This window comes from Mytilus edulis, chromosome 9 (genome assembly GCF_963676685.1).
Source record: "Mytilus edulis chromosome 9, xbMytEdul2.2, whole genome shotgun sequence".
NCBI classification, from domain to species: Eukaryota; Metazoa; Mollusca; class Bivalvia; order Mytilida; family Mytilidae; genus Mytilus; species Mytilus edulis.
Window position 1 is genome coordinate 85,898,020 of NC_092352.1, and position 19,892 is coordinate 85,917,911.

General features: G+C 32.2%; 1 protein-coding gene across 3 annotated transcripts; it reads right to left on the reverse strand.

Moving 5' to 3' along the window:
- Nucleotides 1-5,017: 5,017 nt before the first annotated feature.
- Nucleotides 5,018-16,509, reverse strand: LOC139489256 (DNA-directed RNA polymerase III subunit RPC8-like). 3 transcript variants are annotated; one of them, XM_071275497.1, is made up of 8 exons: nt 16,383-16,509; nt 12,308-12,449; nt 12,032-12,128; nt 11,446-11,532; nt 8,084-8,147; nt 7,519-7,605; nt 6,377-6,494; nt 5,018-5,158 (listed from the first exon to the last, which is right to left on the reverse strand). In XM_071275497.1, exons 2-8 carry the CDS (start codon nt 12,416-12,418, stop codon nt 5,108-5,110), a joined length of 615 nt encoding a protein of 204 aa, XP_071131598.1. In that variant the 5' UTR covers nt 12,419-12,449; nt 16,383-16,509; the 3' UTR covers nt 5,018-5,107. The 3 variants fall into 3 exon arrangements, with proteins under 3 accessions (XP_071131598.1, XP_071131599.1, XP_071131600.1); XM_071275498.1 differs by having other exon boundaries at nt 12,308-12,466; nt 16,383-16,489; XM_071275499.1 differs by lacking the exon at nt 16,383-16,509 and adding an exon at nt 15,709-15,820.
- Nucleotides 16,510-19,892: the final 3,383 nt, after the last annotated feature.

A 19,892-nucleotide genomic window follows, 5' to 3' on the forward strand; every position in this document is an offset into this window, starting at 1 on the left:
AACTAAAAAGTCTTAATTTACTAGAAGTAACGATGATCTGAATTGTAAATCTATAAATGTCGTCAACGGATTAGAGTGTTACCTTTGCGGGTTGGTTTACGTCGGTGAAACGAAAGGAAGGCTAAACAAACGTATGTGTGGCCATAGATCAGATATCAACCTAAATGCAAAACGACATTATGTTCCAGCATTTTAATCAGCCTGATCATTCCATCGTTTCTATGACAGTTCGTATAACCAAAACAAAATATACCACAAGACTGACAATCCTAAATTTGCAACTCCTCTCCTCTCACATTCGCACGAACCTTTATTCGTTACCCCTTTCAAAACTTCATTCTCTGTTCAATTTATGTTTGGAAACCACTGTTACAAACCCTCATTCAAACCAATACAGACTTACAGCTATGATTTCGGATATTGCAACTCACAGACTTTTCAAACCGGTTCGCATTGGAAAAGATGAAAAAGAGAAAAGATCTTTTCTTAAACTTTCCTTTGTCAACAAAGGTCTCGATGGCGTCAACTTAGGCAATATCCTCCATCATAAATTAGTTCAATCGAAAATACCTCCTTATTTTAAAGATCAATCTGTAATAATAATTTCTTATACCTATACCAAACCAATTGCAACTAAAGTTTTCAATTACAAACACGTTTTGCAGGATCTCAACATTGACGACTTCAAGTTTTAACCTCCTGATTGCTCCTGTGCTAGTTCCCAATTCACATATAATCCGGCTGGCCACCAAAGACCTCAACATTGTCAATAACACTTCCCTGCGAAATTTGTTATCCAAAGGTCCGAGATATCGTGAGCCTAAATCCATGAATTGGAAATACAACTTCAAAATACTGATGGATTCAGTCGAGGATTATGACAGACAATTGGTAAAACGCGAGAAAGAAGACGAAGATACTCTTTCCGAAAAGATTAATTAAGGCTGTGCGGTCGTTGATACAAATCCGAATTAAGAACCTAAATGGGTCTATCAATTACCACGCTACGTAATTTTTCAATGACCCAAATGTTGCAAAACACTTGTCCTACCTCCATGACAAATATGTTGTTGTCCCCACAGATAAAGCCCCTAACAACATCGTTTTTGAGTGTAAATAACATTACATAAACTGCTTGATAAATGAATTAGGTATTGACAATTCACTTTGAAACTCAACATATACCGGGGTACCCTCACGACACTTACCAAAGAGAAAATCCTGGATAATCATAGGTATGTTCTATGTTCCTTTGGAATTTCAACCTAAGGTCAAAAACTGGATCTTCCATCACTGTTATTGGATACCTAATCTTCATCAGTGTCCTTGCAAACAACGGTATATTGCTAGATCTTCCAAGTGCTCCACGAAACCTCTTTCTAAATTATTAACATCTACGTTATCGTCAATCAAAGTCGGTCTCCAAAGTTATTGTGAAACTGCCTATTCTAGAGGTGGCGCGAATCAGATGTGGATACTATTTTATTATAATGACTTCATACAGAAACTTCTTAGGAAGAAAGATAAGAAGTTAGCAATATCCTCTAACTTTACGTTCCGCTATATAGATGATATTCTCTCACTTGATAATACAAAATTTGGTGACTATGTTAAACGAATCCATCCCATCGAACTAGAGATAAAGGATACTACAGATACAGTTAAGTCTGTCTCATATCTTGACTTAAATCTAGAAATTGAATTGATAATGAGGGTCGGTTGAAAAAAAAAACTCTACGACAAAAGAGATGATTTCAGCTTCCCAATTGTGAACTTTCCATTTCTGTGTAGCATATTCCAGTAGTGCAAACGGAGTATATATCTCCCAATTGATACTATTTTCCCGGGCTTGTGTTTCCTATAAAGATTTTCTTGAAAGGGGATTGCTGCTCACAAGGAAGCTCCTATACCAAGAGTTTCAAATGGTGAAGTTGAAATCATCCCTTCGTAAATTTACGGACGCCATCACGAGTTGATTGACCGTTATGGAATAACCGCTTCACAGATAATATCGGATGTTTCTTGTGTCGTCACTACAAAACCCTGCACTTTTAACAAATTTGACCGACCGAATTAGACTATTTACTGGATTTGTAATAATATAAGCAACACGACGGGTGCCACAAGTGAAGCATGATCTGCTTACCCTTCCGGTGCACCTGAAATCACCCCCAGTTTTTGGTGGGTTTCGTGTTGCTTAGTTTTTAGTTTTCTATGTTGTGTCTTCTGTACTTTTATTTGTCTATTTGTCTTTTTATTTTTAGCCATGGCGTTGTCAGTTTATTTTCAATCTGTTAGTTTGACTGTCCCTATGGTATCTTTTGTCCCTCTCTTGTACAAGAAACGGTAATTTTTATATTTATATCATTGGAATAGACTGATAACAAAAGTTCAGCCTTCCAGTCAATTCTCAGACCTATCCACTGCCGACAAAAAAGTTCAGCCTTCCAGTCAATTCTCAGACCTATCCACTGCCGACAAAAAAGTTCAGTCTTCCAGTCAATTCTCAGACCTATCCACTGCCGACAAAAAAGTTCAGCCTTCCAGTCAATTCTCAGACCTATCCACTGCCGACAAAAAAGTTCAGCCTTCCAGTCAATTCTCAGACCTATTCACTGCCGACAGTGGTAATGTTGGTACTGTTTAAACAATTCCCTTACAGTCAGTTCATTACAGTTCAGTAGAAAGTAAAATCACAAAAATACTAAACTCCGACGAAAGTTCAAAACAAAAAGTCCCTATAATCAAATGACAAAATCACGACTGAAACACATCAAACGAATGGATAACAACTGTTATATTCCTGACTTCATATGTAGAAAATGATGGATTAAACCTTGTTTTGTAGCTAGTTAAACCTCTCACTTGTATAACATTCCAGTTATGGGACACTTTAATATTTTGAGTATGTGTACAGGTAAATAGCAACTACGGACAAGTCTGAACTTAGACTGAACATATCTTAATTGGCTGCAAACAAACAGTATATATTACTAAATTAACCGCCGTGGATAATTATGAAAATTGACTGAAAACCCAAAACATTACTGATTTTTTTATGGTTGAGGCTTTTCAAAACTGCCTCATGGGTTAAGGCTTTAATGACTTTGGTTTTTGTTGACATATCTTAAAGGACGATGAATGTCACGTGTCATGCTCGTATTACCATGTTTAGAGTACCTGAGATCAGACCAGGTTTTGGCAGACTTTTTCGTGTTGCTTAGTCTTTAGTTTTCCATGTTGTATTTTGTACACTTTTGTATATAGTTAGGTTGATTTTCTTTTTTTGCTATAGCATTGTCATTAGCCTCTAGTCTTTGCTACATCAGTGACATATATAGGTATATAATTAAGTCTCTGATTACACATTTGTATGTTTTTGTAGTGATTAAGATTATAACGCAATGTTGACTGATGTATCCTATTTTTGACATTTTTTCCGATTATGTCGGGTTTTTTTTTCAAACATCATTGTCAATATAATGGAATTTGATGCGACTGTCATACAAGTGAGAGGTTTAGCTAGCTATAAAACCAGGTTCTATCCACCATTTTCTACAAAAGAAATATTGCCTGTTCCAAGTCAGGAATATGACAGTTGTTATCTATTTGGTTGATGTGTTTGAGCTTATGAGTTTGTCATTTGATAAGGCTTTTTCGATTTTGAATTTTCCTCGGAGTTAGTATTTTTGTGATATTACTATATTGAACCTTAGCTTCAAATATTTGATTAGGTTTGATCATTTTTGATAAACATTATCCAGAAAAAGACTTCAGACATACGAAAACAAAAGAGTTAGTTTCATTTTGTAACTAATCAGTTATCAATCAACAAGTGGAATATAATGATAAGATAATTCAATTAAAACAGGTAAGATAAGTTATTAACCAATACATGAAACAATATGGCAAAATAGTCAAAATTAAATTAATAATGACACCACTTTATAAATACTTTGTTTTTAAGCTTGGATTTGACTGCCATACAGAAGATGTATTACAATATTAAAATAATTCAGGCAATTTTTGAGACAATAAAGGCACAAAAATATTCTGCATTAAGGATGCTACCAGAATATAATTTGTTTTTATTTCTGTTTCATGGTGATCACAAGAACAATGAAGTTTCATTGAAAACTGTTATGGAACTCTGACCTGACAACACAAAGGAAGCATGTTTTACCATTTTAATTTTTGCTTGTAGCGACATAGAATTTTAATACATTTATGCCAACCAGGCAACTCACTTTTACATATAAAGGATTCATTGATCAGATAGTCATTATAATAATTATTATGACCTAAAAGTATATGTATTCATCTGAATACTTTTAAGTGGGTTTCATTGGGGTCTAAGAGTGATGCGGGATTGCTGATTTTTTGTAAGCGTGACACATGAAAGTCAAATTATTGTGTCGTGAAAACGGGAAATGAGGTCTAGTGGGACCCAGGAAATGACAAAAAAATGAGAATTGCTGACGTACATAGTGTAAGCGGGATATGGGAATCTGACAAAACAGTAAGTGGGATCTGGGATCGAACCTCCAATGAGACCCCCTTTTTAGTTTTTTCCTGTAAATATAGTTTTGAAAACTGTATTGATTGGTGATAACTTTCAAATGTGCTAATGTCTAACAAACATCATAACTTTTCTATTAATTCTGTAAGACAATGTTAGATAAACCAGGTAACAGTAAAATACGATATGTTTTTCATCTTTTGTGGGATATAAAATAAAATCAAATGCAGATAAATACACATGGGGAAAGCTCTATAAAGCCAATTTTTACATCAATTTTCTTCTTCAGATCACATTAATCTTAAGGATATTATTAATAATAAGCAATGGTTTTATAACAGTAGGTCATTGTATAGAAAAAAATAATTTGAATAGTTAATTATATTATGGTAATTGTCTTAAAATATTGCATGGAACCATGAATGTTGGTAAATATCGTAACAGGTTTTAGCATGATATGATAAACATTCACTTTATAAAAATTATAAACATGTAGTGTCTATTTCTATCTAATATTTATTGAACATGAAATAATTGCTTCACATTGAATGACGTACATGAATGATGATGAGAGAAGTAAATTTACTGTTAGCTGTTCCACCATGATAGAAGTCCAAGGCCAGGTTCTGATATAGATCCCTGAAATCAAACATGGAAAAGAATTATCATGAAACATACATTTTAAGACAATTGTTCTTGACTTTCCATGCTTTTAACCAGCCATACCTTTAAACAAAAATCTTCAAACTCTATAAAAGAATTTCCCAAATAATCTTAAAATTACGGGAAATCATGTTTAACCCATGATTTGAAAAGCTTTGAAAATCTCCCCATAGAAATAATTGGGCTAAAAATATATATTTATACATTTACTACATATTTATCTGTAAATATCTAGTTAACATTTATCAAGAGATATGAGCACTGAGATCAATGTCATACATCTATATAAATATAGATCAAAACCATTTTTTTCAATTTTCAGGAAAATATGAGTGGCTAAAACAGAAATATATAGTATTGACTATATATGTAAGATTACTGTAGGAAGATAGGAATATTTGAAAGTTCAAGTCTATTTTAACGGCATTAACTTTCTAAGTGCAGAACATGTTGGACATTGTTTTCATTGAATTTGATGGAGTATTGGAATTCTCATATATGAATTCTCTTAAATAGACACATTTTGTTTTTTTTGTGTCTGTTTGTTTTGTTCATGCATTGGTGACAATATAATGGAATTTGATGCGACTGTCATACAAGTGAGAAGTTTAGCTAGCTATAAAACCAGGTTCAATCCACCATTTTCTACATTTGAAAATGCCTGTACCAAGTGAGGAATATGACAGTTCTTGTCCATTCGTTTTTGATGCGTTTTGTTATTTGATTTTGCCATGTGATTATGGACTTTCCAAATTGATTTTCCTCTGAGTTCAGTATTTTTGTGATTTTACTTTTGTCTACCTCGGTATTGGTTTTACTATAATCAATAATCATTAAATTGTAGTTAATTTGAAGTTTTAGCTTTAATTTGGGACCTTCTTTAGGCCTCGTAAAACCTACTTCTTTAATTGCACAAAGCAAAACAGTTTCAGTGATTTTTCGGCGGAAAAAAATATTACGACGCTACACAATGATACTATTTCAAATGTAATAGCATTCAGTGTTCATTATCACTGAACCAGTATATATTTGTTTATGGGCCAGCTGAAGGACGCCTCCGGGTGCGAGAATTTCTTGTTGCATTGAAGACCTGTTGGCGACCTTCTGCTGTTGTCTGCTCTATGGTCGGGATGTTGTCTCTTTGGCACATTCCACATTCCCATTCTCAATTTATATGATAAAAAAATTACATACTACAATTGTGTACGGGGATTTCTTTGATTCCGAATCAGAATTATCACTGGTTTCAACACTGGTACCATCTGGTCCTGTAGGTGTGGTATCTACAAAAGTTTCGTCAACAACACGGAATCTGTAAAAAAAAAAAATATGCTGTATACAATACAGAGACGATCATGAATTTTACAAATTTAGGGATTTTTTAATTTGAATGAGTTGCTGTAAAAAGTTTTCAAAACTCTAAATTTAGTCTCTTAATTTAAGACAAATTTTGTTTTGAAAGGGTCATATGATGTAAATATAACTGAAGCACAAACATCATAACCATAATGATATCGTACAAAGGGAGTTTTGTTTATAAAATAATTGTTCAGTCTGTGGTACATATATAAGGTATGATCATTTAATAATCTGGCCATCTTATTTGATCTGTGAGACATTGTGAATTGAAATAAACTGTTATACATTCAATTTAAAAATTTGCTGCTGGGCTGTTGGCTCTATTTATTTTCATATAATGATGCTCGTTTAAAACCTCCAGTAAGTTATTGTTAATGACAAGGGGTTCCAGGTTTTAAAATGTTTTCTTTTAAATCATGTGAACATTTCATGGTGTTCCAGGATTTCAAAATGGATAGAATCACACCTGGTTAATGTAACCAAAAAGTACTGAAAATAAGCCGAACCAGAACATGGAATCAGAGCTACGTGTGAATGAGATACTTTGACAAAGATATTGATTTCTGAAATTAAACTTTAACCACACCCTGAAACTAAATATACCGTAGACACTTCTGACAAGGAAATGTAGGATAGTTATCTATCAATTCTGCACAAAATGCTGCAGGCTCAATAAAAAAAAAACATACCAGACTTACATGAAACCTACTATTAGAAATAGTCAGTTCCATTTTTTTTATGGAAACAAATCAGATTCCTAACAATATATGGTTCAGGTTGAAATCTACTTTCAATTTTCTTCTTCATGCAATTTGTTGTGAAATACATTACAATACATTTTCCCTAACCTGCTTCACACCAAAATAGATATTCCTTAACTTGAAACAATATATATTAAACTAGAGAAGGATGGACAAGCAAATATATGACAAGGTATAAAATTAACTTACTCTAGTTAATCATTGTTTAATTCTTACCTAATTTCTTCACCAATATCCATAAAAAGATCATGTTTTTCTTCTTCAACTTCATAACTCCAGGCCCAAAGTTGTTCTTTATCATCGCTGTATGTGTTAAAGATTCAGACAAATGCATATACTATTATGGCATTAAAGTCATGCAGGACTCCAGTTTCTTTGAATTAAATATTGCACAATATAACAATAATAATTTCATCTATCCATTTTAGAGGTATTGTACTGTCTGGTTTAATTCATACAATAAAGATGTCACATGTTGCATTGTTAATAGTGTATTTTTTGTCATTGTATTTTATCCTTACAATTCTTTTTTTAAATGATGGCTGAGTTATATCAAGTAAACATTTATGTACAGTCATGACAGTAATAAACCAAGGTTTTTAAACGCATTTTATTTCAACTGGCTATTATACATATTGCATGTATTTTTTTTAAGAAAATATTACCGTGACCATGGTGACACATGTAACATTTATAATATATAAGCAATCATTTAGTATGTTAAAAATAATGCATTTTAAAGTAAAAGATTCTCTATTTACTATTGTGATATTAAGGATACAATCTGGAAGGGTGCTGCATGGCATCAGCAGGTATTAATATATCATCAAAGAAACCCATAGAAACTGAAAAAGAAAAGTTAATAATGTATTGCAGAGAAATATAAACAGTAATTAAATTTCATAATATAATGTCAGAGAAAACTGTACACCTTGTAATCAGCATGACTTAAAAAAGATTGGGTGACAATACGAATATTTAATATCCAAGTAAAAATAAGAAATAGTTTCCTAAATTCAGTCATGGAACTCTGATGTGGCAGGTGTGTTCTAGTGATTATAATGATTTCAAAAACATCCGCAAACTGTGGCATCAATCAACTGGTTGTAAAAACTTATCAAAACTTAAGACACATTTCTCTACAATATCTAAATCAATCTTTAAAACATATGAATAAATTTAAATGTGACTATCAAGGATATGCCATATCAACTTCAAAAATTAATAAAAACACAAGATTAACTGCAAGCTATTATTCAATAATGATACCCTAGCGCTATAAGAATTTAGTGAACTGAAAGTTGAACAGCAATCAATGGACCTAAAAATGTACAATATGGCAAAGTATACCCAGGACTTTCCCTTGAATTTGAAGTAGAAGGCTCAATTAAAATTATAGGCGGCTGTAACATGCATTCCACCAAGCTGCAAGCTTGGTGCCTTATGGCAGGGGGTCTTGGGGCCGCTGAAGGCCCCCAGAAGCTCTGGCATAAATAGAGCAAAATCCTGCATTCTCGCAATCTCCTGGCACCTAATTTCATCTTTCAAATGACCATTTTTTATGTATGAAATCATACCTGTCAACTGACCCGTATTCTGCGGGTGTGACCGGAGATTTTCACAATTCTGAGGGATCACCCGGAACACCCGCTGGGTCATTGAAATAACCTGGGAATTCCGAAAATGACCCGATTTCACCCGTATTTCTTAGCCTTGAGATTGATTTCATAAGTAATATTCCTTTGAAATACCGGCAAATTCGTAATTCTTCCATGAACAGGAAGTTCATCTAACTATGTAAACTGTCAAATTAAGTGACCCATTAAGTTCATGGCTTCACTTGACAGCTTTGGTGTCAAACACACTGTTAATTAACACCAATTACCTTAGCTTTAGGTAGCAAATAAATTGCACCATTGGTTTACAAACTGAACTAGAGTTACTTCCCCTTATTTGTCACCATTCAAAATTATTCCTTATATTTACGTTTTATGGGTGAAAAAGATTAAATCATAAAAATATAAAATTCAAATACATATTAAAAAATAACTTTTCATTATTTTTATACCTTTATACAATTTTTTTTAAAAAGTTGAAAATCATTTTTTACATTTATTCTTCCTTTAACTGTATTACTATATTTTATCATAGTCTAATTTCCTTGTTAAATGAAAAAGTTTAGGTTAAAGGCTACATAGTCAATAGTCTCAAACATTTAAGAATTACATTAAATTATGATTGTAGTATTTTTTCTCAAAAAGTAAAGCACATAAGACTGAGTTACACAAATTTATAAAAATCTTTAAAAGTGCAATGAAATAATATTTAATAAGATTTAAAATGACTTAACAAAACATGCATTGATGTTTTGGTATCTTTGATATACATTATAAGAAAATGTACCATAAATACTGAAATTCAGCTCGAAAAAGTTCGTACGCGTTATGACCTGAGATTTGATTCTTCAATGCAGGTCATGACCTGCATTTTCATCGTCACAGGTTGACAGGTATGTGAAATTAAAGAAAGAAAAAAAAGAAATTTCGATTTTTTTTATGTTATAGTTTTTTAATTTTATTACCTTATGATTAAAATTCATTTACTTTTAAAGGAGTTTTATTTATATAATAATCCGGTTTGTTAGAAATCTTGATTGATTTATTTTGCATAACAAACAAATGACCCCCCTTTTCTCTCTAAAGACTGTTATGCGTATTTAAATCATACAATTATTTCTCAAGCATTGACAGAAAATTGATATATCCTCTGATTTTCTATTTTTTTTTTTGTAAACTCTTCAATAAGTCGGATATATTATTTGTTTGGAAATGTTCAGTTGAGGTCGAGTCGACGATATTCTACTTTCGTTTTTGACCTTGATTCTCTGAACACCACGTGGGCTTTGAAAAATTAACTTCAAAAGATACTGTTTTCCAGATTCTGAACAATATGATCTACTACACTTTCTTTAATTTGACTGATATTATTCCATAACATAAGATTGTCATCCTATCTGATTGTCTTCACGTTTTAGCCTAAAAAAGCCAACGAGTTAATGAACATCGGAACGTCTCTATTGTTATCGTTCAATGACTACCGGAACGTCTCTCTTGTTATCTTTGAAAAGAAACGATGCATGCTGACTTCAAATAGACAACCAATCAGTGACCTGAATTCATGTGAACTATATTTAGTCCAAGGTAAACACTGACTTTTCGTCCCTTGTTTATCGTGACCGCGACTTTGCAACAAAACGTCTCTCGGTTACCTGTTAAACATTTGAAAAAGATATTTTTTTCTTTTTGAATTTATATTTTTGTCAGTGAAGTAGACGGCACTTGAAGCCACCTAAACGGCGGATTTCCGCCAGCTACCGGCTTCAATGGAAAGCCCTGTATACCCCTTATCATAATTCTCATATTATGAAAGATTTGCAATAATCATGATAATTGTTAATCGTAAAACTAGTAGACAATTTAAATAGACTGATAAAATTGACTTATAAATATGAAAATAAGACATTTTTTTAGATCTAACATAAAAGTCTCTATAAAACACAACTTAAAAACTAATGGCTGAGACACAAGCGTGTACCCCAAAAGAAACTTTGATTGTTCGCAGGTGTTCTAAAGGGTAAGCAGATCCTGGCACACATGTGACATCTGTAGTGTTAAAAAACTTAATTTTAAAGTAAAACCAACTAATGAGATATAACACAATAGGGGATTAGTAATTTATTCTTATGTTGCACTAAGATATCTCAATATTTGTAAACCATCAAGTCACCAAATTTTTAAACCTAAAACTTGACAGTGTGAAATTCTAAAATAGAAAAACATAACTTATGGTGGTACCCAACACTACAGGGAGATAACTCTATAAAGTCAGCTTAACGTTTTAATTATGTTGTGTTGTAAAGGGGATATTAAGCTTCTCAGTGATCAAAATTGGTGTTTGTCAAACTGCTATATAACCTGTGTAATTTTTCTGATAAAATGGTTGGTTCAAAATTTTTGAAATTTTTATATTTTTGTTAAAGGGTCAAAGTAAATACTGTGTCAAAATTTTATGAAAATTAAACGAGCCAAATTAATTTTAGTGAAAGTGTTGGGTACCACCTTAAGTCTATAAACAAAATCTCACCATAAACTCCTTCTTTACTACAACTTTTAGTTTTACCCGTCAATACTTCGTCAATAAATGGTCTGTACACTATATATCTGAAATGAACTGTTCAGAAGCAAAGAATTTCAATTATCTCATTAAATTGTGTATTAAGTGTTTATCAAATATAAGATCTTTGTTATATGTAATTATCATTCAACAAACTAAAGTTCATCTCGTTTTGGATGCAAGGTATTACTTTCAATTGTCAACTGGTGTCATCCACATAAGCTTTAATCAAGTCAGTTTTCTACAGGTTTCACATGAACTAAAGTCAAATTAAGTTTTTTTTTTAAAGAAGATGATCTGATTTGATTGCCAATGACTTAGCAGTGAGACAACTCTCAACCAGAGACCAAATGATGGCCTCGAAACAAAAATGTAAAACATATTGTATCAGGCCTGTATAATGACAAATTTAAAATAATTCAAACAAGAAAAAAAACCCAGCTTCATAATACTATAACAACAAAATCTCTGCATTTAACTTTCCTTGGTATGACAAAATACAACCTCAACGTGGTCAATGAATAAAATTGTCTTTGATAATAATTCAAAACTTTACCTATTGAGTGTGAGGCTCCATCTCCTGGGAATATAAAACTGTCCTCAATTTTGGTGATATCCCACAATGCAATGCACAATCCAACATTATGTACTACCTTCGATGTAGAAAAGAAACGATTTGGAAATACATAATCATGATACATGTAATGATTAAACAGTTTTGAGAATTTTATAATAGTATGGTAAAATAAAAGATCAACTGCTAAAGATTTTTTTAAAATCAATAGTCTGTATATCATGAATATTAACAATGCAATATACCAGACACACTTACCTTATTGGCAAATTTTTTGTTCAGAGCCTCATTTACTGCATCATTGAATTTAATATTGAACAACCATGGTGGGATCCTCACGGTATCTTTCATTTCTACCAACACAAACATTGTCAGGATCTTTGTTGGTTACATTTTTTGTCTGAAATATAAAAGTGGCTGATATTTATAAATATATTTCAGTGATTAAAATGATAAACAGATTTAATATGAATTAATGGTATCACCAGCCCAGTAGTCAGCACTTCGGTGTTGACATGAACATGATGAATATCAATTATATGCATATATGGTAATTTTTATAAATTTCTGTTACAAAACTTTTAATTTTTCAAAACCCTAATGATTTTCTTATCTCAGGAATAGATTACCTTAGCCGCATTTGACACAACTTTTTGGAATTTTGGATCCTCAATGCTCTTCAACTTTGTACTTGTTTGACTTTATAACGATTTTGATCTGAGCGTCACTGAAGAGTATTATGTAAACGAAATGTGTGTCTGGTGTATTGAATTATAATCCTTGTACCTTTGATAACTATCTTGGCTACACAGATTCTGAATTTCTCATCTAGGAACTTAAGGAATACTATTTTGGAATCAGCAACACATAACTACATATTTGTGACACATTGACTATTTACAACATTCACTTTTCTTTGTGGCAAATGGAGACATTTTTTATTGAGATGTACTAATTTTATGGGAAAGAATGTGATATTCAGTAAAAAAAAAAAATGACAAATAGCGAGGAACTTGGACACAGCATTCATTAAGCGAAATGTTTGGTTTTTAAAGGGGTGATCCTAAGAATAAAGACAATGAATGCAGTAATCGTCCATATTCTTACCAAAAAATGATAGCAGTTTTACATTTACATTGCCTTTTTGTTACTACTTAAGAGGGTGTTTCCTCCGTGCTAGTATATTTGTAATATTTTCTGTCTTCATTAATCATTTAACCAAGTTGGCAACAGACCATCATGACAATGTAGGCCATGTCAGCAAAAATTTTGTCTCTTTACTGCATTGGTGACTTAAAAGCTGCTTATTTCAATATGAAGTTCAGAGTGGAAATGGGGACAAAGAGACAACAACCTAACCAAAAAACAGATAACAGCCCAAGGCCACCAATGCAGGGAGAAAATATACATAGTTTGAAGAAGTGTTTGAATACTTCATGTACTAGTTAACAAGTCTAATATATTCCTAAAAGATGGGACCTAATAAATTTCGTCCAAGGCCAATACAAATCCTTGCCTGGCACCATACATGTCCTTATTATACATGTACCTCAGTTATCATTTCCTATATATAAAGTCAGTACACAATATATTGATTAATTTTCAACGTGCAAGCGTTTAACTATTTGCCAGTGAAACTATTTGACCACAAACGTCAATATATTGCAAAATTTCAAATGCAGCTACAGGATTGGAGAATACTGTGGTAGTTGCCATGTCACATTTTTCATATGTACCTTATGTATCAAGGTTTGACACCAGTCAGGATGTAGCCTATAAGCATTCAGAATACACATGAAACAAACGCTAAACAGTATAGTTGTCTTTCTTCACATATATAACGAAAGTTGATTTAATTAACCCCAACATTTATATCTGTTGTCTCTTTCGGTATAATTAAAGGCAGTGTCTGCGCGTACCCACATTTGGGTACGAATAGTCAACTTGCCATTCGTAGGCTACGGGTACACAGTGACACATCCTGTTTTATAAAACATGCCATCGGATCCAGAATGAAACATGAAATATAAACGGACATTATCGATAATATGGGGATCTCGTGTAGAAAGAGTGAAGAGTATGAAAAAATATATTTTCAAATTGTATTTATTTAATAATGATACATAATAAACATTGCAAATTAAATGCACATCCTTTGATGGAAAATGAGACTGTACAGTCCCTGTAAAAAAAAAAACTTGATAAAAATGAATACTATTATAAAATGTAAATGCAAATTTAAAGAATTAAATTTTACTGAATTTGAAAAATACCCATATGAGATTTTTTTTAAATGTTTTAGTAAAATGTAAAACAGAAGATGTTCAAATAAACATTTTGCTTCCCTCGCAATCAGGTTTTGTCCATCTTTAGTCATGCCAAGTTTAAAGTGGAAAGGACAATCCATTTGAAATGTACTAAAAGTAGGCATACATATATCCTTTATATTAAGAACGGTTTAAAATAGTAAAACTAGAAGTATTTGACATAAAAAAAACTTGACCTGAGACTACTATAACACATAGTAGTCTCAGATGTGACTAATGTATAAAACGTGGCAAATTCGATTTAATACTGCACTTTAAAACAAATACTTTGTATTAGGCCTTTTTCCTACCAAATTTGTTTGGAATTTTTTGCCTCCATTACATTCATGACATTACATGAAAAATGTATTCTGTTAGGGACGACATCAAAAAATCTATGGAAAATAAAAAACTTAATTCAAATAGTTTGGGGGTGGGGTTATAATTCCTGCAAGTTTTGTTTAAATGGGGTGGGGGGGGTGTTAGGTGGTCAGAGAAAAACTATGGTATATGAATTAAGTTTTTTCTCTTACATTGAACTTTTGATGTCGTCCCTTAAACTTTAATTGTATAAAATTAATCAACTGTTCTAATTCATGATACCAATGGAATGTCTACCCACATGTTTATAACTCTTTTCAATTTTTTAAATGAATAATTATTAACTGAAATAACTAGAGGCTCTTAAGTGTCGCTCACCTTGGTCTATGTGCTTATTAAACAAAGGACACAGATGGATTCATGACAAAATTGTGTTTCGGTGATGGTGATGGTGATTTGTTTGTAGATCCTACTTTACTGAACATTCTTGCTACTTACAATTTTCTCTATCTATAATAAACTTGGCCCTTTAGTTACAGAGGAAAATATTTTGTAAAAATTTACAAAATTTAACCAAATATGAAAATTGTTAAAAATTGACTATAAAGGGCAATAACTCCTTCAGGGGTCAACTGACCATTTTGGTCATGTTGACTTATTGGTAGATCTTACTTTGCTTAACATTATTGCTGTTTACAGTTTATCTCTATCTACAAAAATACTCAAGATAATAACCAAAACCGGCAAAATTTCCTTAAAATTACCAATTTAGGGGCAGCAACCCAACAACCGGTTGTCTGATTCATCTGAAAATTTCAGGGCAGATAGATGTTGCCTTGATAAACAATCTAAACCCATGTCAGATTTGCTCTAAATCTTAGGTTTCAGAGTTATAAGCCAAAATCTACATTTTACCCCTATGTTCTATTTTTAGCCATGGTTGGCATCTTGGTTGGTTGGCTGGGTCAGCTGACACATTTTTTAAATAAGATACCCCCTTTAGGCCAGGTGAGCTAAAAACTGTTCACTTACCTATATATAAATATTTACAAATCTTCTGATTAGTTTTAGTCAATTTATTCACTAATTACGTCAAATTCTGTATATATTTCACATTTTATTCCCGATCTGATGACATTTCATTATAAAACCGGATGTGGGTACGCGCAGATATAGTACAAATAATTATGACGTCTGGCAAGGCTATTTTAATTTTTTTTCTGGGACGCCTCTCAGAAAGAAAAAAAATAGCCTTGCCAGACGTCATAAGGGAGCTAGCTACCATTTGATTTATATGGGGGGGCTAGGATGAAAAATTTTGACCTGCATTTTTTTTTAGCTGTAATCTCTGTCCTGCCTTTTTATTTTTCACTCTAATCGGTCCTGCCTTCTTTTTTTTTTAGTTTATCCTGACTTTTTTTACCTAAATTGTCGTCCTGACTTTTTTTTTTGTGCAAGTGTCACACATTTTATAAATATACATTAGTGTGTCTTTCTTTTCTCTTCGTTGTAATCATTGATTTAATTGTACTCAAATAATTGTAATCATTTTGTAATCATTGTACCAAATTTAACTTGTGATTATTCTGCCTGTAATGGGCGTCTTTAATTGACAATAAAATATATTTGATTTGATTTGATTTGCCTTTTTTTTACTCAAAACTCCTGTCCTGCCTATTTTTTTCAAATATCATCATTAATTATACCTTCAGATAAAATATTTAGCACATATTTGACATCAACTGTCTTCTATAAGCGTCATCTCGACGTTGATCTCCACATTGTTTCTTGTTTCACTTTGTACTTTCGTTTTATTTTGGTAAGACTTGCTTCTGGCATAGACGTACGCCGAAGTCCGACGACTTATCGAATACAAACGTACGTTATTGTGCCTTAACGGTGGAATAATTTATTGAAGAAAGGCGTAAGATACCAGCTTTTCTTGTAAATTTTGTGCAACTCAACATAAAATTTCAAGATCAAAACTGTATAAAAAAGACTAGAATATTTTTTCATACAATTTGTAGGTTCTCAAAAATAATTGCCTGGACATTGAACTTATCTAAACAAAAACGGTGGACACTAATAAGACATTTCAAAGGTTTGAAAGGTTTTAATTTTCAAATGAATCAATTTCAATAAAACAGTCGACTGCATGTCTGCCGGGGGCATGGTGTTCTGCTACTTTTGCAAGACTGACTAGAAAGTTTTATAAGTCCTTATCATTAAAAACATCTACTATTATATTTTTTTTCTCAATGGTTAGCATGGGTAGAAGGCTACAATTTAAATTTCTATTATATAATATCAGAGACATATCATACAATAGTTGCGAATCTCTTGTATTATATGTCTCTGATTGAATGGTATATGTAGGGACGATGTACTGTACATGAAGACAGTTAAGGTCGCAACTAGAAATTAACATTAATCTGTATACTATATGTCGTCTCAAAAATACTTACATTATTTTTCTTTTTATTCATATTGAATAATTTGAATATCATCTATATCTTCAAAGATCCAAACATGACAAGTTGAATTGCTCCTGCATACAACGACCTAAGACAAAACCGTTTTTATTGGAACCTACATTGACATCTTTATAATAAAAGTAACAATTGTTACAATCATTAATGAAGAACTATAGATCTTTTTTCACTGTAAGGCCGGAATATCAAAATAAAATAACTTACAAACAACCTGCTGGTACTGTCACATCAAGCTCCAAGAAATTTCTCCCCAAATTATTATTCTACATTTTATCAGCAAACAAAAAGTTAATGTGAAACGGGCTGCTCTGAGGTGGTGATATAGATATGAATACTGAGAACTCAATGAAAATGCCTCTCTTGATGCACAATTAATTAATATCAAATACATTTGAACATCATCATTTAGGGACAACACACTACTTCTTTATATGTATAACATAAAGACAGATTGAAGAAATATTAAAACTGATTCATAAAACAGAATGGCCAACACATATCTGTTTTAACAAGGAAGGAACAAATAATACTTTGTGAGAACAAATACTCTGATTCGAGATTTTTTTCTCTGAAACAGACATAACCATAATGCTGAATTTTAATATATAACTTTAGTTTTCCCATTGTTATCTTTCAATTTCTTGGTTACACCAATCAATCAGTTCCTCACGTATATTGAGTATATATTGCCAAGTCGAGAAGACATTCTAGATCTAGCGTATCCTATCATTTTCTTGGTAGAGGGTTTCTGCTTATAGTCAAGCAATTGTATTATGTGTTCCCAGTGGTTTAGTTGAATTTATCCCTTCGAAAGTTTTACAGACGCAATCATGATTTGGTTGGCCATTGTGGAATATCAATGATACATGATCTTGGATTTGGATTTTGTCTAGTGCTGTGTAATCTTTTGGTTTTTTTTTTGGGTTTTTTTTGTGACGTGACGACTTCTCAACATAAATGACGATTTTTACCACTTTGTTTAGCGCATTTGATTATTATCAGCAAAACAAGACATCTACATGTGTCTACATGTTCCAAATTGTCAGTCGACAACTGTATAAATAAGTTGTTACCCCTAAGCGATTATGTTTACCTATATTTTGTACATTTAGCCAAAAGCAGTCGATAAAGAGAGACTATAAACTAACAGCTAAAATGACCAGCAAAACAAGATCTGTAAATATAGCAACACGACAAAATTGACACATTGTTAGTTTTCTCGTTTGAATTGCTTTTACATGGTTTTTTCGGGGCCTTTTATAGCTGACTATTCGGTGTGGGTGTTGTTCATTGTTGAAGGCCATAGTTGTTAATTTCTGTGTCGTTTTTGTCTCTTGTAGGGAGTTGTCTCATTGGCAATCATACCACATCTTCTTTTTTATACATATGATCTATTACTGCCCTGAAATGAAGAGTAAGCCCTCTTTCTGTGTTGAGCAATAGTTATATATAAAGATGGAGAGAAATTATAGAAAAGCAAAAATGATCAAAAGACTAGACCTACTGTACAAGCAGTCCAAACAAAGTCGAAAAATTCAACATTTAAAAAAAAAAGTTACTGCGATAAATAATGATGTCTACCCTTTTATTTATGTGTTTGGCAAAACTAGAGTAGATAGAAACTAAAAACAGAAAAGTCATCAGCAATACAAGATAAATAAATAGAGATCTTTATACATGGGATTATATTCTGTTATTATGTTCTGACATTACTAAAAATGTACATTCATCCTGAAGAGCGAAATGGGCTCTTTAGAGCCTCTACGCACTTTTGACCATGATGTCTGATTATATATATATGTTTATTTTCACCTTGGTGATTCCCCTCAGTTGTTATTACCTAAATGATATCTAGTTGCAAAATAAACTTTGAACTACTGTCATTCAAATAAGATATAATTATACCCCACACAATTTTAGAGTCCGAGTATATTGTTTTTGACCAGTCAGTCTGGCTGTCTGTTTGTCAGTACTTTTCTTGTCATCAAATCGCCTCTGAAACCATACAACCGAATTTCATGAAAATTTATCTATAGATAATAAGGACATACTATGTAGAAATGCATATCGACAAGAAATTAGGAGTTAATTTTTTTCCTTTGCACTTATTTGCCTAAATATACTACTGCAACAGTTTGTCATCGCAACTCCTGTAAATATACACAACAGAATTTCATAAAACTTTGTTGATAATTATCACAAGAAATGTTCATCAGTTGACTTTTGGAGAAGATAGTCTTTGAACTTATGAATCTAGTGAGATTCTGTCAATGTGGGGGCGTGGGGTATGTGAGTATGCTCACACAGGTTCTTTTAAATTTTGGAAATGTTTCTGTCAATTGATAACATGGGAAAGACCAGTGCTACCAAATTTTCAGTGAATGATGTATTAATCATTCTGATTAAGAATACAAATCTAATGAACTACCTCCAAAGATAACAGCAGGTTTTTTTTTGTCAAATAACAGCTAAAATTGAATGCCAGGATTATCACAGATCTTGTCATTTATCGGTTCTAAATCTACTGGCTATAATCTACATTAATTATTAATGGCTGATCTTTTTAAGTGTTATCTAATTACAATTACCAGTAGCACATATTGCTCATATGCTGAGACTTATTTCTTTGTAAAAATTCAATATCCATGAAATCTATTTGTTTTTACCTCTGTTGAGTTCTATTCAAAATAATTGATAACCAGATGCTCCGGAGGGCGCAGCTTT

Coding starts and splice junctions, on each gene's coding strand:
- LOC139489256 (XM_071275497.1), bottom strand. CDS start 12,418: ATGTTTGTGTTGGTAGAAATGAAAGATACCGTGAGGATCCCACCATGG. Junction 8,148..11,445: donor TAGTAAAGAAGGAGTTTATG/GTGAGATTTTGT, acceptor TTTCTTTTTCAG/TTTCTATGGGTTTCTTTGAT. Junction 6,495..7,518: donor GATATTGGTGAAGAAATTAG/GTAAGAATTAAA, acceptor TTTTTTTTACAG/ATTCCGTGTTGTTGACGAAA.